This window comes from Scylla paramamosain, chromosome 30, assembly GCF_035594125.1.
Source record: "Scylla paramamosain isolate STU-SP2022 chromosome 30, ASM3559412v1, whole genome shotgun sequence".
Taxonomy (NCBI): domain Eukaryota; kingdom Metazoa; phylum Arthropoda; class Malacostraca; order Decapoda; family Portunidae; genus Scylla; species Scylla paramamosain.
This window is the reverse complement of record NC_087180.1, coordinates 3,219,298-3,242,433: the sequence shown is the minus strand read 5'-3', so window position 1 is coordinate 3,242,433 and position 23,136 is coordinate 3,219,298. Positions and strand designations below refer to the sequence as shown.

Here is a 23,136-nt window from a genome sequence, read left to right as displayed (position 1 = left end):
AGAGCTGCATTTCCCATTGGCTAAATAACACTGTAATTATTACTTTGATTAATAGCATCAATGCATCACTTCTTCCTGTGGGGCTCTCCAAGGTATCTCCTGCCAAATATGTCAGAAATAACACTCCTGCAGTTTTGTTCTATATATGTCCGACAGTTTAGAGTCATTCAGGTCATCAAAAATATTCTTATGGGGCTGATAATTGTTGAGGTGATGGGCTTGTTCTTGACGGTCAGCCATCTTTGTTTAGTTAACTTAGTCTTAGCATAACTCTTAAAGTTAAGCAGACTCTGGACCTGTCTTGAATTTAAGACCTAAAGTAAGCACAACTTGGGAAGTTAAGCACAACCCTAAGCATAAGATTGGGCTGAGTCATACCTCTATAGTTAAGAATCTTTGTTAATACAGCCCCTGTACTACAGACACATTAGATGCATTGTAATTATCAGACACTTTTTTTTTTTCAAGAAAAAAGTGCATCTAATGCACCGGCAAATACGATAACTTATAGTTTAGCTGTGGTTTGGGCTGGTTGGGATATGTGGGGAGTTGGAGTCACTGGTGTTCCAGGCCATTGGCTGGTCACATTTTTGTAGTTAAGACAGCTTCCTTCTGAGTATCCAGTGGTTCTGAACTTCTAAGTTCTTGCAAATTTAACTACAGGTAAGCAGTAGAGTGGTAAAGATATGTCTTAATAGGATTTGTTATGGTGGCTGGTGGTCACTGCAACAAAATGACGGTCTAAGCTTTTCTTTACATCTCAGTTTGTAATCGGGATAAACTTACAAAGTTAGTGAATGTTTTTTTTATTTTTTTTATTTTTTATTTTATTTTATTTTTTTAAGATGTCAAAGCTGATTCTGGTATTAAAATTCTTTAAAAGAATTTTTCTGAAATTACTTGATATTGATACATTAATTTTTAGAATGGAATTTATTCAACATTTCACTGTTCTTCATTCCTCACCTGAAATAACAGATCTCTAAGAGGCCAACATGACCACCTCAAAGCTAGAACCAGTATTTTCAGAACCAGTGTAGCAAACTAGGTACTTGCCTGATGACCAGAAGATTAAAAAGGCCAACATACTAGACCTTGCATGGATCTTGACCAGGCTCCATTAACAGAATGACCAAATTGTTCCAGGATTGAGTGGCTTCAACCAGAAAGTGTCTACTACTGATCTGCCAGTGACAGTAGTTGGGCCAGTGCCAATCCTGAATGCCTCAAACCATGACTTTGACATGCTATGGACTGTATTGCAGAACTGTCAGGCCATGACAAAGAAGATTGGGGAGAAGTACACTGTCATAATCTTTGATGGGCAGCTGTACTGCAAAGCAAAAATGCTCCAGTGGGACAAGGATACTGTCATCATGCTTGGTGGTTTCTATACTCAAATTAATTTTTCCAAAGTGCTGAAACAGTATGTAGATTCCGCATGCCTGGAAAACATCTGGATCGAAAGTGGAATCCTTGGTGAAATAACATGTGAACAAGTAATGAAAGGGAAAGGATGGAACTGTGTCATTTGCATTCTTAAACTGACATTAGAACCACTTTGGTCAGTCCTTTGGGCATGCTTCACATTGTTGGCAGAGGAAAATGACAGTCTCATCCAAGATGACTTGAAAGTTGCACCTGAAAGTGTCTCCAATGCTTTTGCCAACAAAAATGATAGAAGAATCAGTTTCTTCCTTGAAGACCTTTTGTCAGAAACTAAAGAGGTGCAAGTTCTGTTTAATAGATTTGAAGTTTCTTGTTCATAGTATGCCACTTTTTGCTACTGGAGAACCTATATGAAGTTAGTCTCCATCCTCTTGAGATTCACGCATGCTCATTGTGAAGGAGACTGGGAACTGTTCCTGACATTTGCTGAAATGTTGCCCTGGTTTGAAGCTTTTGATAATATCCATTATTCACATTGGGGAGCTGTCTTCCTCACTAATATGCACATGTTGACCACAGCTGCATCAGAGGTACACAGGCTTTATCACTGGAGACTTTGTCACAAAAAAAAAAGTTCAATGAAATACCTGATGACCAGGCCATTGAACATGTAAACAAGGCTGGCAAAGTAGCTGGAGGGCTTGTGGAAATTACAGCAGCAGACACAACCCAGGACAGATGGGGCCTAACTTTCAATGGGAGAGATCACCTCACTAGAGATACCAAAACCATGTTCAACTTAACCAGCAGTAAGGAACACAGTGATGAGCATGAATGTGCACACATAAATTTGGGTGTAAAGAGAATGAAGTAAGACCAAGATGATAAGCAAAAGCTCATTGACCCATTTGATTGCACTTCACCAGAACTTGTTTTGCTGAGATAAAGTTAGTTTGAGAGTGACTACAGAGTCACTCTCAAACTAAATTTATCTGTGCTGTATACCTCTCACCTAACTCCTCTGACTATAAGAAATTCTTTGACTACTTAACTTTAAAAGTGGAACAAATTCTGACTCTTCCCTTTTGCTGAGATCTCCATTCTTGGAGACTTCAATGTTCACCACCAGCTTTGGCTTTCCTCTCCCTTCACTGACCATGCTGGTGAATTAGCCTTCAACTTTGCTATCCTCCACAACCTGGAGCAATTGTTGCAACATCCTACTCATATTCCTGACTGTCTTGGAGATACACCCAACATTCTTGACCTTTTCCTAATCTCTAATCCTTTTGCTTATGATGTTACCCTCTCCTCGGTTGGGCTCCTCCGATCACAATCTCATATCTGTATCTTGTGTTATCACTCCAATCCCTCCTCAGGATCCCCCTAAGCGAAAGTGCCTCTGGTGTTTTGCCTCTGCTAGTTAGGAGGACCTGAGGAGGTATTTTGCTGATTTTTCTTGGAGTTACTACTGCTTCTGTGTCAGAGACCCATAGCTGTGTGCTGAGTGCATAATAGAGGTGATAGTATCTGGCATGGAGGCATACATTCCTCACTTTTTTCTCTACTTAAACCCTCCAAACCTTGGTTTAACACAGCCTGTTCTTGTGCTTTACATGATAGAGAGGTGGAACACAAAAGGTACTTGAGCCTTCTATCACCAGAATCTCATGTGCTTTATATTTTTACCCAGAACAATGCAAAGTTTCTTCTCCAACTAGCCAAAAACTCCTTCATTAATAGAAAGTATCAAAATCTTTCAAGATTTATTTCCCTTCTGGCATCTAGCCAAGTTTGGTTCTTCTTCTTTCCCTCCTTTATTTCAACCAGATGGCACCACTGCTATAACATGTATCTCAAAAGCTGAACTCTCTGCTTATACCGTTGCTAAAAACTCTACCTTGGACAATTCAGGTCTTGTTTCTCCCTCTCCTCCACCCTCCGACTATTTCATGCTACCTATTAAAATTCTTTGCAATGATGTTTTCCATGCCCTTGCTGGCCTAAACCCTCAGAAGGCTTATGGACCTGATGGGGTCTCTCCTATTGTTCTCCGAAACTGCACCTCCATGCTTGCATCTTGCCTAGTTAAACTCTTTCAACTCTGTCTGTCAACATCTACCTTACCTTCTTGCTGGAAGTTTGCCTACATTAAGCCTGTTACTAAAAAGGGTGACACTTCTAATCCCTCAAACTACAGTCTTATTGCTTTAATTTCCTGTCTATCTAAATTTTTTAAATTTATCCTCAGCAGGAAGATTCTTAAACATCTCTCACTGTGTCACGTTCTAATGGTAGGTCCAATAGATAAGTTACAAGTCCTCTCTGCATTTATTCCCTTAAATGTTTACAAGTTTGTGGGTGTGAACTGGTGGTTGTGTGATGGTGAACTGCCTTCTCAACACAGCAGAAGGGGCGAGGTAAACATACATGAGATAATGAAACATGTTAAAGAACCCTGAGAGAGTGAACAGTGATAGTTGAACCCTGAAAAATTAGTTCGAATAAAGAAGCCCTGACACCATTAAACAATCATCCTTCACACAATCACTTCACAACCTTCTATCTGATTGCCAGTATGGGTTCCATCAAGACTGCTCTGCTGGTGATCTTGTGGCTTTCCTTACTGAGTATTGGTCATCCTCTTTTAGAGATTTTGGTGAAACTTTTGCTGTTGCCTTAGATATATCAAAAGCTTTTGATAGAGTCTGGCACAAAGCTTTGATTTCCAAACTACCCTCCTACGGCTTCTATCCTTCTCTCAGTAACTTCATCTTGAGTTTCCTTTCTGACCATTCTGTTGCTGCTGTTCTCCTAAATCTATTATCAGTGTTGTTCCTCAGGGTTCTGCCCTGTCACCCACTCTCTTCCTATTATTCATCAATGATCTTCTAAACGAAACTTCTTGTCCTATCCACTCCTACGCTGATGATACCACCCTGCACTTTTCCACGTCTTTTCGTAGATGTCCAACCATTCAGGAAGTAAACAGTTCACTCTGGGAAGCCACAGAATGCCTGAATTCTGATCTCTCTGAAATTTCTGATTGGGACAGAGCAAACTTGGTATTGTTCAATGCCTCAAAAAATTTAAGTCCTCTATCTATCAACTTGACACAACCTTCCAGACAACTCTCCCCTCTTCTTCAGTGACATTCAATTGTCTCCATTTTTTACATTGAACATCCTCAGTCTGTCCTTTTCTTATAATCTAAACTGGAAACTTCACATCCCATCTCTAGTTAAAAGAGCTTCTATGAAGTTTGGCATTCTGAGACATCTCTGCCAGCTGCTAACTCTGTACAAGGGCCTTATCTGTCCATGTATGGAGTATGCTTCACATGTCTGGTGGGGTTTCATTCATACCGCTCTTTTAGACAGGGTGGAATCAAAAGCTTTTTGTCTCATCAATTCCTCTCCTCTAACTGACTGTCTTCAGCCTCTTTCTCATCGTCACAATGTTGCATCTCTAGCTATCTTCTACCGGTGTTTTCGTGCTAACTGCTCTTCTGATCTTTCTAACGGCATGCCTCCCCTTCTCCCGCAGCTTCGCTGCACAAGTCTTTCTTTTTTCTCTCATCCCTATTCTGTCCACCTCTCTAATGCAAGAGTTAATGCAATAATTAGTATTCTCAATCATTCATCCCTTTCTCTGGTAAACTCTGGAACTCCCTGCTTCTGTATTTCCACCTTCCTGTGACTTAAAATCCTTCAAGAGGGAGGTTTCAAGACACTTATCTTTTAATTTTTGACTACTGCTTCAGACCTTGTTTCGGGACTGGCACCTCAGTGGGCTTTTTCTTTATTGGAGTTTTGAGCCCTTGGCTGGTGTCCCTCCTACATAAAAAAAAAAAAAACTTTGGATGCTGCAAGTAAAGACATTGCAAGCCAATTTGCTGCCATTAGAAAGCACTCTGCATGGGCTAGCTTCCTAAACAACTCTCAACTTCTGCAGAATCTTAGCAGGGAAGGCTTTCCAGATGAGAATGTGCTAACTGATGCAGAGGCATTTGTCTACAAGCTATATTGTCCCAGTAGCCAAAACACTCCATTCATGAACTGGGATGCATACAAGCATGTAGATGCTCTAACCCTCCACATCATGTAGGGGTGTTATCAGATCCTAGCGTGGAGAAGAACCTTGGAAGCTGAACCCCCATCTCTCTGCACCTGAGGATAGTGAGCAGGAACTGGTGGTAAAAGAAGGCAGTGAGGCATTTCAACCCCAGCTGATGATTGGCAAGCCATTCTCTGCAATCTGTTTAGAGCTTTCAACGTGCAAATATTCATCGTGTGTGACTCAATGCTGCAAATAGACACAGCATGAACTGAGATGCATACAAGCATGTATATGCAAAGAACTTTGCAGAAATCTATTCACTGTTCATGTTCAGTAACCCATTATAAAATGTGTTTGCATATTTTTCATGGTTTTTGCAAGATAAGATGTGCCATTTTCTATGTCAGAAGGAATCTGATAAGAATAACATACTGACTGACACCAATGAATTCTTCACTATTCTGAACAGTTTCATGGCAGTGAGACAGATTCCATCAGCATCATAAATAATAATGGTAACACTGGTGTAAAACATAGACTTGTATTGGTTCTGTCAACTATGTTAGACTGATTTATGTGCTAAACAACTATAAATATTACACATATTTATAGTTCCTTTATAACACAGTTTTTATGTTTTAGCTTTAAAGCTAACCAAAAAACAAGTATGACTCTGCACAGTATTGCTGTCTCCAGTTTTGTGCCTTGCTTTGTTATTTTTCTCCTAAAATCATGAAAAACACAATCTTTGTGATCCAATAAAAAAAATAAATAAATGTGTTCCTGGTGTCAGAACATGGTATAATTGATGCAAACATCACTAATTTCTGACCATTTCAACTTTCAACAGGTTTAAAATAGATTCCGATTGTGGCTATTTTGTAAACTGTCATGGTGGCCATACCATCCAGATTCAGAATGTACAACAAGTTGAATTATACTTCCCTGTGCCTAGACACTTAAAAAAAACTGTTAATCAATTCTAACATGCAATCAGCATGGTCACCTTTTTTTTTTTTCTCAAGCACCAGATTTCAGCCTCCAGACTAAATGCAAGAAAAGGGAACATTTAAGAGTTTAAAAACAGTGAAAGAGCGAAAGGAGAACAAGGGAATAGATGAAGATTTTTTAAAAAGAATTGAATGTGAAATATGAGGAATGCCAGAAAAAGGGAATATTTAGAGTTTGAAAACAGCTAAACAAATGATAGAAGAAAGGAAAAGGGAAATAGATGAATATCATTGAAAAAAAATTGAGAGTGAAGTACAGTATAAGGAGTTTACAAGGCAAAATTGTAAGAAAACGAAGAATGAGAGAAAACAGGGAATAATTTTAAACAGGTAGTACACAGAGATCCTGATGATGTGAACAGTTAGATTCCATTTAAATTGCATGTACAGTCGTACCTCGGTACTCGACCGCCTCTATACTCGACCAAATCGGTGCTCGACCAAAAAATTCGAGTAGAAAATGCATTGGACCTCGAACAGATTTTCGGTACTCGACTAGCTGAGTCGACCCGAACGCGCTCCTCAGCCCTTCTCGGCCCTTCTCGGCCAGCGGGTAAGTGTCAGTTCGACTCAGACCGCCAGCGGAGTAAGACGTACGCAGTTTGTTCGAGTATTTCTTCCCAGATTTAAACTTTTTCGTGTTGCTCTAGCCCTTAATAATGGGTCCAAAGAAAGACAGTGATAAGGGGAAGGCAAAGAGGAAAACAGAAACAAAATGGTTTATAATGCTTTATTTATCTTTATCATGTACTGCTTGTGCACATTTACGTTTTATTGTTGTTTAGATACACGTTCTTATAATATTTTAGGTATTTTTCTTAATGGTAAGAACGGATTAAAATACTTTCCATTATTTCTTATGGGAAAATTGGTTTCGGTGTTTGAACAAATCGGTGCTCGACCACCACCTCAGAACGGATTATGGTCGAGTACCGAGGTACGTCTGTATAGTGAATTTTTGTATAATGAGGCACATGACTAATGGGAATAAAGGTGTAAAATTGTCACCAGTGAGTTTTCAAGCTAAAATGTACAATACCAAGTGCAACAAATGTGTCTTTATTACAGAACTGTTGATAAAAGCAGTCTTAAAGAGAAAACAACATACAAGGAACGTGATTTCATATCAACCAAACATATAAATATGCATGACATACCAATACATAGTTAATGCATCAGAGAGGGTAACTCACTTCTTATCAATTTCTACCTTCTTTGTGAGTGTTATTAGTACTCTAGCTTGGTTAGCCTTACTGCTAGGACTCACACCAGAACTCATTGCCCACTTGGGAGGTATAGTTAGCATTTGAGAGGCAAAATAAAGTACAGTCTATACACCACATGTTCAGTCACACACATAAAACCACATCAAAAACACCGAATGAAAGAACATGCTATCAGTAACACTGTAACACATGCAAGCACTGATCAGTCACTTAAAGTGCTGTACATTGTACTTGTACTGTATTGTAAATATGCTTGCAAGCAAATTGATGATAGAGTATGAGTATAATAATGAGCAGTAAGGCTGTAGTAGTGGGAGTCTGAGAGACACCGAGTTCAGTTTGAAAGAGGACTGGAGGGAGGATGAATGGTATATAAGGGACAGGGAAGGCATGTGCAGTTCTCTTCCAGTGCCCAGAAATTCTTCTCTGCACATCTGAATCATCGTACATCACCATACAGCTTGGATGTGTTTGTGGGAGCATGCAGGAAGGCATGCATATTAAACTTTGTAATTTTATTTACTTTGGATTGAAGCTTGTAACATTGGATTCTTTCACTTGTATAAAGAAGATAATTTACACATCTCATATCATTGCTTTCTCGTATAAATGGATGCTTATATAATGAGACCTCCCTGTAATGGGGTTTCATATGCTGTATAGTTACATGCATAGAGTTATAAACACACCATACCAGGATCCTGGTAGAAATAACAACTGTATCTTTTGTTGCCTAAGAAATGATGCTGAAGTATTTCATCACCTCTTGCAGACGGATTCCTGTGGTTGGGAAACACAGCAGGAAAATCCAGAGTGGCAGTTGGTCAACAGCAAACCTCTTGGCCTTGGGGGGAGAAGACAAGATTCTGACTATCAGCAACAGTGAAGGGGACACGCTTCGCACAACACCTCTGCGTGGGGAGCCCTCAGACATACAGTTCTCAGAGATGAAGCAAGATGAGAGAGCTATGTCAGAAAATACAGTAAGAGTATAGAACACTGAACTTTATACTAAGTGGTACAACCTAAGATGTGCAGTTTTGAAGTATCTGTATCACTTGACATTTTTTATTTTATTTTGGAGGTCCATCTATTATTATTAAGTGGTACTTCACCTGCTACCCTTCACTGAAACATAATGAGGAACTAGAACTGTGCCACTGTTGTCAGTGACAAGAGATATATACTTTTTATAGCTGTATCTTACAATGTCACTCAGAAAATCTTTTATGACATAGTGTGTCACTTGTAATTCAGTTTTTTTATTTGCTTATATTGTATTGATTTTTTTTATGGGATTCACTGTCAAGATTGTTTGGATAGCCTTTGTAATGTATCATTTCCTTATTTTCTCAACAGGTCAGTCTTATTGTTGCTAAGAAGACATTGTTTCTCTACAATTTAAATGATCCTGAAAATCCAATAGAGCTAGCCTTTGAGAACAGATATGGCACCATTGTGACATACAAGTGGTAAGTTAATTTCAGGTCTACTTAGAATAGTCTCTCTCTCTCTCTCTCTCTCTCTCTCTCTCTCTCTCTCTCTCTCTCTCTCTCTCTCTCTCTCTCTCTCTCTCTCTCTCTCTCTCTCTCTCTCTCTCTCTCTCTCTCTCTCTCTCTCTCTCTCTCTCTCTCATTGATATTCTGGGAGTAGAATAAATTTAATGATATTCATAGCAACACATAATTTATCTGACAGTTTACTTATATTTTTTTGTGTGGGGGCAATGGTTTAATGTGCATAATATATCATATAAGAGTATATGCAGAAGAAAATCATGAAAGGAGAAATGTTTAGACATTATGCATAGAAGAATATGGGATATAAAATTTTTTTTTTTTTAAATTCAATGTCAACTCTATTCCTTTCCTCTTGAGAGGTCAATAGCAGGATGCAGTTTTTTCCAGACATTCACTTTTTTCAATAACAAAGATAAAGATGGAATATCTTCAAAACTTTTCTGAGTAAATCTTGCAAACAGAACAAAATATGTCTATGTTGTAGCAACCCTTCCTCTCCTTGCCAGGTATGGGGATGGCTACATCCTGCTGGGTTTCTCAGCAGGCTACTTTGTGGTCATCTCTACTCACCTGAAGGAAATTGGACAGGAATTGTTTCAGGCCAAAAATCACCGAGATGTTCTAAATGACATTGCCATCTCTACCTCCCTTAGCAAGGCTGCCTCATGTGGGGATAATTTGTAAGTAACTTCATAATGTAACTGCTCTTTGTTTTAACATTTTATTTATGTGATTATTTTTGAGTGCTACTTTTCTATAGTAAAAGTGGCCTAACCTTGGTGAAGGCAGGAAGCTGTAATACTGACTTTGCTATCACATGCCTTGTTACTGTAGATGTAGAGGCTGAAAAAAAAAAAATTAGCTTGTCTTGCTTCAGCTGATTCCAATTATGCACTTATGTAAAAGTAGTACAAGCACAACAGCTTTAGGTCAACTGTTCCTGGCATCAGCATGCAGCTGATTGAACAAGAAACTGTTGGTTTTTATTCTTTTATCATAACACAGAATCATTGTTTTCATCCTGACAATATAGGAGAAAGTGTAAAACAGGAACTGTTTTCTTGTGTGTCATTCTTTTTGTCATCCAGAGTAATGCATAATGGTCTTCACGTGGGTAATCTCAAAGTTCCAAAGCACTTTTGTATGGGAGCATCATTATTGTATACATAATTTTTGCCAATATCCTCCGTGTCATTGTCACAACAATAGAACATACAGTTAAATTGAAATGTTAATTCTTTCAGCATCAAGATACATGAATTGACAAACCTAAAGGAGTCGTATGCAGTTGTCACAGTGGATGATGAGCGTGGCCTGGACTGGCTGGAGTGGTCTGATGACGGGCAGCTATTGGCTGTGGCATCACCTGCAGGTAAGGACCAGCCACTATGACCTTTACTGTTGAAATAATGGCTCCAGTATAGTGTCTGAAGTTAAGAGCATTAGTGTAAATACTAGCATGAGATTTTATTTCCATATATTAGGAACAAACCTGTAGGACTAAGGACTGGGTATGAGAAATCCACTATGTATGAATAAGTAATTTAGAGAAGCAAGAAAGGACAACCATGACACTGCCATTAACAAGTTATAAGTACATGAACTTTAAGCCTCAGTAATGCATTTCTAGCACATTTATTCATAAGGTTGCAACCACACTGGGAATGAGAATGCTAGAGTAGGAGAGAGAAACAGTGGTAATGAGAATTTTAGTGGCAGCAGTAGAAGCAGTTTGAGATAGTATTTGCTGTGGCAATGAGATTGCTGGTGATAGATGTTTGAGTATTATCTGTCAAAGCTTACTTCATGCACTAGACAGATCATGTTGGCTAACACCACACTGTTAGACAATAGTGATGGCAGAACTCATGTTTGTGAAAACTTAAGAAACCAAGAATAAAAATTAATGAAGAAATCTCCTGAACATGATAGTGAATATAACTTTTTAGTAAGATGCCATGTAAGCAAAGAACAGAATGATTTATGGAAGCATTTCATCCCTCATACATGACATCTTGAGGACTGCTGTCACCACTGATATGTGTGTGAAAGATGAGGTGAATCATTTTCATTAATAGTTTCATACTTCATTTGTGTGACACTTTGTGAAAAATCTGTACATACCACTGTGTTCAGGAGACCTTTATTTATTGAGTGACAGTTTAATTTGATATTCATTCCATAACTGCTGTGATTGGCATTTATATTGAAATAATGTGTGCCTTTTCTTTACTTTAATTATAATTTCTCTATTTTTGTTTTACAGACTTAAGTAAGTTTTTAAAAACTTACTTGAGTTCTACAGTCAGTGTTGTGTCCTGTAGTATTAATCTAAATGTCTTATCTAGTGCATAAGGTGAGGTATAACAAATAATAAAAATATCTCTGCAATTTTAGTGGAGAAGACATACATGCAAAGTTAACTGTTGACTCTTTTTGCACAAGAGCTGGCTGGCTCACAGTTTTGCTTTCGTGTACTTGCTGCCAGTGCTTCCACCTGTACGGGTTGTAGTGTTTTCAAGATTCTCACTTCCATCAACTTATCATCTTGCTCTTACTAGTGCAACCACCTCCTTATATGTCTTACATGTTGCTTGCTTGCTACAATTTTGCTATTCTTTTTAAATAAAACCTTATAAATATTTATTTAGCAATTGAAACAAGATGCATAAAGGATAAGTTTGCTTAGTGAGTCAGGAAAAGTCTGTGGAAGTCTTGACTTTGAAACTGATAGAAATGACTGAAGTGAAGCTCAGTGAAGAACAGGAATGTCAGGAAAGGAAAAGGTTGTGTGGATCAGATTTTTTGCAATTAAAATGATAATAAAAGAGTAGTTAGGAAAGGATGAAAAGCTGTATGCAGCATTCATAGACTTAAAGAAAGTATATGATGTAGGATGGAGAGAGAAGTTCTTTGGGATATTCTTAAAATTTATGTTGTAGTAGGGCACTTATTAGAAGGAAGTAAGGCTTTTTACAAGGATGCAAATTATTTGTAAGAGCAGAGAGAGAGCTTGGAGAGAGTTTCACTGTAGGAACAGGAATTTGTGATGTTTCCATAGTTGTTTAATATTTTGATGGATGGCTGTATGAGGGAGATGGAAGCTAAATGTTGGCACAAGGCTGAAACAGAATGGAGTGAGATGGGGTATGGCAGCATGTTTGTTTCCAGATGACACTGTCTTACTGGTACAGAGTAAAATGGAATTTCAGAGTGGTGGATAATTTCCACAGGGTGTGTGTGAGATAGAAACTGAAGGTGAATGCTGGAAAAAGTAAGGTGATGGTGTTTGAGAGGACTGGAGATTGATGCCTTATATTGTAGGAAGAATGTGCCAGCTGTAGGAAAGGTGTGAGGTGGTTATGGGAGGAAAGAGAATGGAGGAGGTGAATGAGTTTATGATTCTTGAACAGTGCTTGGTAAACATGGTGTAAGAGAGAAGATTGTAAAAGGTAAGGAGGTCAAAGGATCACTTACATTAAGGAATCCAAAGAGATTATTAGTGAGCCGTTAGTTTCTGTCTTTAGGAAATCACTTAAGTCAGGTGAGGTACCAGTAATGTGGAGGCAGGCTAATGTATTACCCATTTTTAAGAAAGGAGATAAAACTTCAGCGTCTAACTATAGACCTGTCAGCTTAACTTTAGTTGTAAGTAAAATATTAGAGTCAATAATAGTGAGGAACATTAGGGAACATTTAGACAAACATAACTTGATAAATCAGTCACGGCATGGCTTCACGAAGGGGAAGTCTTGCCTGACAAACTTGTTAAGTTTTTACAGTAAAATGTATGAGGCAGTAGATAATGGTGATAGTTATGATATCTTATATCTGGACTTTAGTAAAGCATTTGACAAGGTACCCCATCAAAGGCTCCCGAGAAAGGTTAGGGCACATGGGATAGATGGGAAGGTGTTAGGCTGGATAGGGTCATGGCTTAGCGACAGGCGACAAAGAGTTGTAATAAACAGCTCGAAATCCAAGTGGGGTCATGTAATTAGTGGTGTGCCACAGGAATCAGTATTAGGGCCATTGTTATTTCTAATATATATCAATGACTTGGATAGTGGAATTAGTAGTGATGTTAGTAAATTTGCAGATGACACAAAGATAGGTAGGTTAATTAGGTCAGAATCGGATGCCATCGCCTTGCAGGCAGATTTAGATAGAATGAATGAATGGACAGACAGATGGCAAATGCAATTTAATATCAATAAATGCAAAGTACTTAGTGTAGGTAGAGGAAACCCACACAGTAGGTACACATTAAACTACCAAACTCTGGTAGGTACAGGGTACAAGAAAGATTTAGGAGTTATAGTTAGCTCTGAACTCCATCTAGGAAAACAATGCATAGAGGCCAGAAACAGGGCAAATAGGATACTTGGATTCATTTTTAGGAGTGTTAAACGTAGAAGGCTGGAAGTAATATTAAAGTTATACTTGGCACTGGTTAGACCTCATCTAGATTACGCTGTGCAGTTCTGGTCCCCACATTACAGGAAAGATATAGGTCTATTAGAATCAGTACAGAAGAGAATAACTAAAAGGATACAGGGGATGAGGAGTATTCCTTACGAGGCAAGATCGAAATTGTTAAATTTACATTCTTTAGAAAGACGTAAGTTAAGAGGGGGACCTGATAAAAGTCTTTAAGTGGTATAAGGGTTATAAGAAGGGGGATGTAGGCAAAATTCTTAGGATCAGCAACCAGGGTAGAACAAGAAATAACAGGTTCAAGCTTGAAAAATTTAGGTTTAGGAAGGAGATAGGAAAAAATTGGTTCTCAAATAGAGTGATAGATGAGTGGAACGGACTCAGTAATCATGTTGTTAGTGCTAGGACACTAGAGAGCTTTAAGAGAAGATTAGACAGGTTTATGGATGGGGATAATAGATGGAAATAGGTAAGTATATTTCATACAGGGACTGCCACGTGTAAGCCTGGTCGCTTCTTGCAGCTTCCCTTATTTCTTATGTTCTTATGTTCTAGTCATGAAAGGGAGGCATGTGTGCATGTGTCTATAGATGTAAAGAGATGTTTAAGAAATAGTATTCTCAGACCAATACTGACATGTATCAGCAATCTGGATATGGATTATGGCATAACAATTAAGAGTGTGTGTTATGGAAATGGGCTTCTCTCATCTGCATCACACCTCATCTGTCTTTTTTTCACTACTTCCTCTGAATGGAGAGAGAGGGAAACACAAGTCTAATAAACTTCATTGCTTAGTAAATATGTACAGAAACACTGATAAATGATTTGTGTTTTCAGGAAATATCCATGTGTACCTCACCAAGCTGCCGGTGTTGGGAGGCTCACACACCACTCGCGTAGCCTTCCTCACTTCTCTGCTGGAGGTGACAGTGACCAACATTGTGGAGAAGGTAAGAGGTTATCTTTGTATCCGCTCTTAGGCAATCCATGGAGGATGGGATGAGTCATAGGATGAGATATGGAGGTAAGGTTTTGGAAGTGCTGAGGGGAGCAAGAGAGTAAGAGAGATTTCCAACTAAGACTATCACAAGATATTGCCACAGGCTTACTTAAAAAAAGAAGTAATTCACTCACTTTTCTTCCCACTCAAACACTTGCTCTATTATTTAGAATGACTTTTCATTCCTTTCAGCAATTCACATCTCAGCCCATGCAATCTCAAAACCCATCCATATGTTATGGAGTTGTCAGCATTATTCTTAAACTAAGACATTACCATTACTTGCCCAGTCAATTGACCAAATCTTAGACAGAATCCTAGTATCTTCCTTTCACCTTCACATAGGGTGCCTGTGTTCCATTTGAGGAAGAAAAAAATTACATCGCAGAAGATGAAGTTTGCTGCCACCAACTCAAGATCTGCTCATACACATGAGCACCTCTTGAAAATCTTTGATACAGTTAATCATCCTTTAATATGATTTTTGTCTGGGTTAAAAATTCAAAAGAGAAGTCTCTTCTTACACGACCAAGATCCACATTAATGTGACTTTTCACACTCAAAACACTTGCCTGCATGCCACCACACTCATGAGTAATATTGAAGTAAGACTCATTGAAATTTTAACCTGGTGAGGTCTCTCCTATTGTTCTCTGAACTGTGCTTCTGTGCTTGCACCTTGCCTAGTCAACCTCTTTTAACTCTGTCTGTCAACATCTACCTTACCTTGTTTTTTTTTTTCTTTTTATGTAGGAAGGACACTGGCCAAGGGCAACAAAAATCCAATAAAAATAATGCCCACTGAAAAGGCAGTCCCATAAAAGGGTCAAAACAGTGGTCAAAAATTGATGAATAAGTGTCTTGAAACCTCTCTCTAGAAGGAATTCAAGTCATAGGAAGGTGAAAATACAGAAGCAGGCAGGGAGTTCCAGAGTTTACCAGAGAAAGGGATGAATGTTTGAGAATACTGGTTAACTCTTGCATTAAAGAGGTGGACAGAATAGCTAACTGCATGCCCTCTTACCATGGCCTCACTGCACAAGACCTTCTTTCTCTCACCCGTATTTTGTCCACCTCTCTAATGCAAGGGTTAACCAGTGTTCTCAGTCAGTCAGTCAGTCAGTCTGGTAAACTCTTGAACTCTGTGCCTGCTTTTGTATTTCCTCCTTCCTATGACTTGAACTCTTTTAAGAGGGAGGTTTCCAGACACTTATCCTTTAAATTTTGATGACCACTTTTGATTTTCTTTGGGGACTGGCACCTCAGCTGGACTTTTTTACTTATAATTTTGTTGCCCTTGGTCAGTGCCCTTCCTACATAAAAAAAAAATAGAAAAATAAAAAAATAAGAGAGGGTCAGTAGGCCTACATGCAGCAGCCCTTAATATTAATGAGTTAGAAAAGGTGGCAGTGGTTCAGGTGTTCTGTCTGGATGAAATACAGAGGGGAAGAAGGAAAACTTTTAAGGATCATTTTGGCCAGGTACTGAAAATCACGGGGAGGATTATATCTGGTGAGATGTTGACATTTCTTATTAATAGCAATATTTTTGGCAATCTGTACAATAGAGTTAGGATTTTTAGGCAGAAAGATAAAGAGCATGAGTATTATGGGAGAAAACTATTGTCTGTGAACTTTAGGATCAGAATTTTTTTTTTTTTTTTTATGTAGGAAGAACACTGGCCAAGGGCAACAAAATACAATAAAAAAAATGCCCACTGAAATGCCAGTCCCATAAAAGGGTCAAGGCAGTGGTAAAAAATTGATGAATAAGTGTCTTGAAACCTCCCTCTTGAAGGAATTCAAGTCATAGGAAGGTGGAAATACAGAAGCAGGCAGGGAGCTCCAGAGTTTACCAGAGAAAGGGATGAATGATTGAGAATACTGGTTAACTCTTGCATTAGAGAGGTAGACAGAATAGGGGTGAGAGAAAGAAGAAAGTCTTGTGCAGCGAGGCCACGGGAGGAGGGGAGGCATGCAGTTAGCAAGATCAGAAGAGCAGTGAGCATGAAAATAGTGGTAGAAGACAGCTAGATATGCAACATTGCGGCGGTGAGAGAGAGGCTGAAGACCGTCAGTTAGAGGAGAAGAGTTGATGAGACGAAAAACTTTTGATTCCACCTTGTCTAGAAGAGCAGTATGAGTGGAACCCCCACAGACATGTGAAGCATACTCCATACATGGATGGATAAGGCCCTTGTGCAGAGTTAGCAGCTGAGGGGGTGAGAAAAACTGGCGGAGACGTCTCAGAACGCCTAACTTCATAGAAGCTGTTTTAGCTAGAGATAAGATGTGAAGTTTCCAGTCCAGATTATAAGTAAAGAACAGACCGAGGATGTTCAGTGTAGAAGAGGGGGACAGTTGAGTGTCATTGAAGAAGAGGGGATAGTTGTCTGGAAGGTTATGTCGAGTTGATAGATGGAGGAATTGAGTTTTTGAGGCATTGAACAATACCAAGTTTGCTCTGCCCCAATCAGAAATTTTAGAAAGATCAGAAGTCAAGCGTTCTGTGGCTTCCCTGCATGAAATGGTTACCTCCTGAAGGGTTGGACATCTATGAAAAGACGTGGAAAAGTGCAGGGTAGTATCATCAGCGTAGGAGTGGATAGGACAAGAAGTTTGGTTTAGATCATTAATGAATAATAAGAAGAGAGTGGGTGACAGGACAGAACCCTGAGGAACACCACTGTTAATAGATTTAGGAGAAGAACAGTGACTGTCTACCACAGCAGCAATAGAACGGTCAGAAAGGAAACTTGAGATGAAGTTACAGAGAGAAGGATAGAAACCGTAGGAGGGTAGTTTGGAAATCAAAGCTTTGTGCCAGACTCTATCAAAAGCTTTTGATATGTCCAAGGCAACAGCAAAAGTTTCACCAAAATCTCTAAAAGAGAATGACCAAGACTCAGTAAGGAAAACCAGAAGATCACCAGTAGAGCGGCCTTGACGGAACCCATACTGGCGATCAGATAGAAGGTTGTGAAGTGATAGATGTTTAAGAATCTTCCTGTTGCTGGAAGTTTGCCTACATTCAGCCTGTTCCTAAAAGGGGTGACCATTCTAATCCCTCAAACTACCATCCTATTGCTCTAATTTCCTGCCTATCTAAAGTTTTTGAATCTCTCCTCAACAGGAAGATTCTTAAACATCTATCACTTAACAATCTTTTGTCTGATTGCTAGTATAGGTTCTGTCAAGGCTGCTCTACTGGTGATCTTCTGGCTTTGCTTACTGAGTCTTGGTCATCCTCTTTCAGAGATTTTGGTGAAACTTCTGCTGTTGCCTTGGACATATCAAAAGGTTTTGATAGAGTCTGGCACAAAGCTTTGATTTCTAAATTACCCTCGTGTGGCTTCTATCCTTCTCTCTACACTTCGAGTTTCCTTTCTGACTGTTCTATTGCCTCTGTGATAGATGGTCATTGTTCTTCTAAATCTATTAACAATGGTATTCCTCAGGTTTCTGTCCTGTCACCCACTCTCTTCCTATTATTCATGAATGATCTAAAACAAAATTCTCATTGTATCCACTCCTATGTTGATGAGACCACCCTGCACTTTTCCACATCTTTCCATAGACATTCAACCCTTTGGAAAGTAAACAGTTCACACAGGGAAGCCACAGAATGCCTAACTTCTGATCACTTTAAAATTTCTGATTGGGGCAAAGCAAAAAAGAAAAATAATTAAATAAAAATAAATAGGTAAATAAAAAAAAGTAAATAAATAAATACTATTTTCAGAAGTAAAATGTACTTTTTAACTTACCTGCTTCTTATATTAGCATTTATAATGCTTCTCACTACCCAGCCATCTAATCCCCACATTCAAAAAACAGAGTACTTCATATTCCACCCTATGGCGGCCTCTGGTAACTCATTGGCAACTCTGCGTCCTTCAGCTGAGACCGCCATTCTTTCTTGATACATGGCAGAGTGGGGAGACTGGGAAGGTTAAGTATATAAGAAGCAGTTAAGTGAAAAATATATTTTATTCCTGAAAATGGTATTTGTTTCACATACAACCTGCTTCTTATATTAGCAGATTCCCGCATTATAGAAGGTGGGATATGCCATAGGAGTGAAATACAACAAAGGGTGAAAGGTCAACTCTGTTAAATGTCACCTAGAGTTAGGATCCTAGGCCCATATTCTACATAGTACTTATGGTCAACCATAGCTAATCATCATAGCTAACAGAATTTTATGACTGTGTGTTATGGCTGTTGGAAGTTGTTGGTTATATCTCAGTCACTGTCTGCTCATAACACTCATAATTTGTCAACTTTAAGTGTATGGAATGAAATAGGTTCTTGACATTATTTTCTTGGATTTAGATTGTTTTGACTTCATATTATGACTTTTGGGGAAGTTAGACAGTATATCTAATCAAAAGACACATGATATATAATAGAAGATTAAGGTTGGCAGCCCAACACATGCAGGCCATACAAGGCAAGGTTTGTTTATGTTTAGGAAAACTGATCATACCACTCCTGGCAATTATTTTTAATAATACTTTATTGCCTCAAAGAAGGACATTATTTACTCATAGTTACTAATATTTATTTATTTATTTTATTTATTTATTTTTAATTTTTTTTTTATGTAGGAGGGACACTGGCCAAGGACAACAAAAATCCAATAAAATAAAAAAATAAAAAAAGTCCACTGAGATGCTGGTCCCTGAATAGAGGCCAAAGTGGCAATAAAAAATTGAAGGATAATTGTCTTGAAACCTCCCTCTTGAAGGAATTCAAGTCAGGAAGGTGGGCATACAAAAGCAGGCAGGGAGTTCCAGAGTTCACTAGAGAAAGGGATGAATGATTGAGAATACTGTTTAACCCCTGTATTAGAGATTTGTACAGAATAGGGGTGAGAGAAAGAAGAAAGACTTGTGCAGCAGTTAACAAGATCAGAAGAGCAGTTAGCATGAAAATAGTGGTAGAAGATAGCAAGAGATGCAACATTGCAACAGTGAGAAAGAGGCTGAAGACAGTCAGTTAGAGGAGAAGAGTTGATGAGACAAAGAGCTTTTGATTCTACCCTGTCTAGAAGAGTGGTATGAGTGGAACTCCCCCAGACATGTGAAGCATACTCCATACATGGACAGATAAGACCCTTGTACAGAGTTAGCAGCTGGAAGGGTGAGAAAAACTGGCAGAGACATTTCAGAATGCCTAACTTCATAGAAACTATTTTAGCTAGAGATGAGATGTGAAGGTTCCAGTTTAGATTGTAAGTGAACGACAGACCGAAGATTATTGATGAATAATAAGATTGTAAGTAAATGACAGACCGAAGATCATTGATGAATAATAAGAAGAGAGTGGGTGACAGGACAAAATCCTGAGGAACACCATTGTTAATAGATTTAGAAGAACAGTGACCATTGACCACAGCAGCAATAGAAGTCAGAAAGGAAACTTGAGATGAGATGAAGTTACAGAGAGAAGAATAGAAGCTGTAGGAGGGTAGTTTGGAAATCAAAGACTCTATCAAAAGCTTTTGATAAGTCTAAGGCAACATCAAAAGTTTCACCAAAATCTCCAAAAGAGAATGGCCAAGATTCAGTAAGGAAAGCCAGAAGATCACCAATAGAGCAGCCTTGACAGAACCCATACTAGTGATCAGATACAAGGTTGTGAAGTGGTAGATGTTTAAGAATTTTCCTGTTGAGGATGGATTCAAAAACTTTAGATAGGCAGGAAATTATAGCAATAGGATGGTAGTTTGAGGGATTAGAATGGTCACCCTTTTTAGGAACAGGCTGAATGTAGGTAAACTTCCAGCAAGAAGGAAAGGTAGATGTTGACAGACAGAGTTAAAAGAGTTTGACAAGGCAAGGTGCAAGCACAGAAGTGCAGTTTTGGAGAAAAATAGGAGGGACCCTATCAGGTCCATAAGCCTTCTGAGGATTTAGGCTAGTGAGGGCATAGAATGATATGATATGACAGCGGATCTAAATATTTATATAAACCTGTTCTTTAATGATGCAAAAATGAAAATAATAAAGTATGAAAAATGACTGCAAGAAGTTACAGAAGGATATTGACAAAATAATGCATGGAGCCAAAGATGGAAATTAGAATTTAATGCTGGAAAATGCCACATGTTAGAAATAGTAAAAAGTAAAAAGAGACCTTCATGAAATTACAAAATGGGAGGAAAATAATAACAAAAAGTAATGAAGAAAAAGATTTGGGAGTAATGATTCAGGCCACACTATCACCTGAAAGGCACATAAACAGGATATTCAGCTCTACATACAGCTTGTTAACAAATATTAGTGTGAAGTTTAACTATTTAGATAAATAAATGATGAAGGAAATTATAACAAGCATGATACACCTTAAATTGGAATACGCAGCAGTAGTTTGGGTACCACATAGAAAAAAAGATACGTGGAAACTGGAAAGAATACAGAGCATAGTGACAAAGATGCCGCCAAAATTGAAAGACTTAAGTTATGAAGAAAGACTTGAAGAGATGGGATTGTCAACACAACAAGAGAGCAGAAAAAGAGGAGACCTGATAACAGTGTACAAATTAGTAAATAGTATAGAAAGAATAGACAGAAATGACTTGGTATCACAGATGGAGGAGGGAGAGAGATGGATGAGGGAGCATGGGAAGAAAATAAAGAAGAATGGATGTTCAGGCTACATGAAAGAATGTAGCTTCCTGTATCAAACTATTGAAATCTGGAATGATTTGAGGGAAGAAGTGGTTGCAGCAAACAGTGTACACAAGTTTAAAGAGAAACTGGATAAATATGGTTATGGTGACAGAACAAAATGAGCTTTGGTTTATGCCCTGTACAATATAACTAGGTCCTTTAGTGGATGTGTTGCGGGCGGGCTCCAGAAATGCAGTGTTTCCAGATAGAAGTTAGACTAAATACAACCTCCAAGTCTAAATTGTGGTCACATAAGGGTATGGAGCTGAGCCATTTTGTAGTCAGACAAAAAAACAAGGGAAATGGTAGAGAGTGGTGGTGTCCGATCGAAAGGTGGATCAGCTTATAAACATAAACAAATGGACAAAGACAAACATGAAACAGAGAGTTGGCTGGAAGACATTTGTAAAAGTCCAGGTATGAGAGATTTTAGAGGATTTAAAGTAGATGAAACAGAAATACCAAAGATGGCTGTATTTAGGAAGCTTTTGATGCTAGAAAAGAACTTCATGAATTGATGGTTAGGGTAGTTTCTCTAGAAAGAGAAAACAGTGAAGTAAGGAAAAACTGTGACAGTTATGCAGAGAAAGTTAAAAATTGTGTTAAGAGAGTGGATGTAAATACAGAAAACGTCAAGGAAATTAATAAGAGGCAACAGGATTGGACAAAGAAGCAGGAAGAAGAGAAGGTGAATACAAAAGACATTATAGAATTGCAGTTGAAGGAAGAAATGGAAAATTCTGTGGTGAAAGTAATCCAGCAAAAGGAGAAGTAAGCTAGGGACATATTAGAAAAGAAAAGTATGTAATAGTGTTTGGTGTCAAGGATGAAGTGAAACCTATCAAATACAAAATAGAGAATTTTGATAAAGGGTTAGTCAAGAAAGTGATTAGTCAAGCTGAAGAAGAAAGTTGACAGCACAGTGGAAGAAACTGAAGAAGTGACAAGGATTGGCAAATATGTGGAAGGAGGTAACAAACCAAAAAAAAATATACCCCAGAGTACTTAAGGAATGCAAAGAGGTTATTAGTGAGCTGTTAGTTTCTGTCTTTAAAGAAATCACTTGAGTCAGGTGAGGTACCAGTAATGTGGAGGCAGGCTAATGTAGTACCCATCTTTAAGAAAGGAGATAAAACTTTGGCATCTAATTGATGAAGTACATGAGACTTACCTAGTCAGTTGAAATGTGCTTCGGATTTTATGAAGCAAATCACCTCTGCCAGAAGAGAGCTTTCACATGAGATATGCTTTGCTGCTTCACGCCACCAGACTTTAAAGTGTACTACCACCCACATGACAATAAATTAATCAAATCATGCTAACTTATTTGTAATGACCATGAGACACTGTAAAGCGTAGGGGGGAGCGGAGGGCATGTGAAAGCTGTCTTCTGGCAGAGGTGATTTGCTTCAGAAAATCCGAAGCACATTTCAACTGACTAGGTAAGTCTCATGTACTTCATGAATTTTATGTCAGCAAATCACTTCTCTGCCACTGCTCGCTTCCCATGATGTTTTGAAGCCATGTGGGTGTAGTACATGAACATAAAGGAAAGTTAGGGCATTGGTGAAATAAAACATCCATGCCCCATAATCCCTTGTGGTATATTAAGTACAAGTTAGTATTGTCGCCAGTAGAAAGATAACTTCCTAATAGTGGTAGGTACTTACTATCCCAGTACTGCTTCTAGGAATGAGTCATGGTCCTGAACAATCTTCTTGTCGTAATGCTTGGCAAAGGTAGTCTTCTTCGACCACCCTGCCTTTGCCATGATATGTGTAATTGGCAGTGCCATGTCCTTTGCCTTTGATGCTGC

General features: G+C 38.6%; 1 protein-coding gene across 1 annotated transcript in view; it reads left to right on the top strand.

The window, feature by feature from the left end:
- Window positions 1-23,136, top strand: part of LOC135116166 (WD repeat-containing protein 19-like) — a 310,907-nt gene that overhangs the window by 46,980 nt on the left and 240,791 nt on the right. The window contains exons 5-9 of the mRNA XM_064033436.1: window positions 8,457-8,667; window positions 9,044-9,156; window positions 9,711-9,884; window positions 10,449-10,576; window positions 14,482-14,594. Coding sequence (XP_063889506.1) covers window positions 8,457-8,667; window positions 9,044-9,156; window positions 9,711-9,884; window positions 10,449-10,576; window positions 14,482-14,594 — 739 coding nt within the window. The remainder of the gene's footprint in view (window positions 1-8,456; window positions 8,668-9,043; window positions 9,157-9,710; window positions 9,885-10,448; window positions 10,577-14,481; window positions 14,595-23,136) is intronic.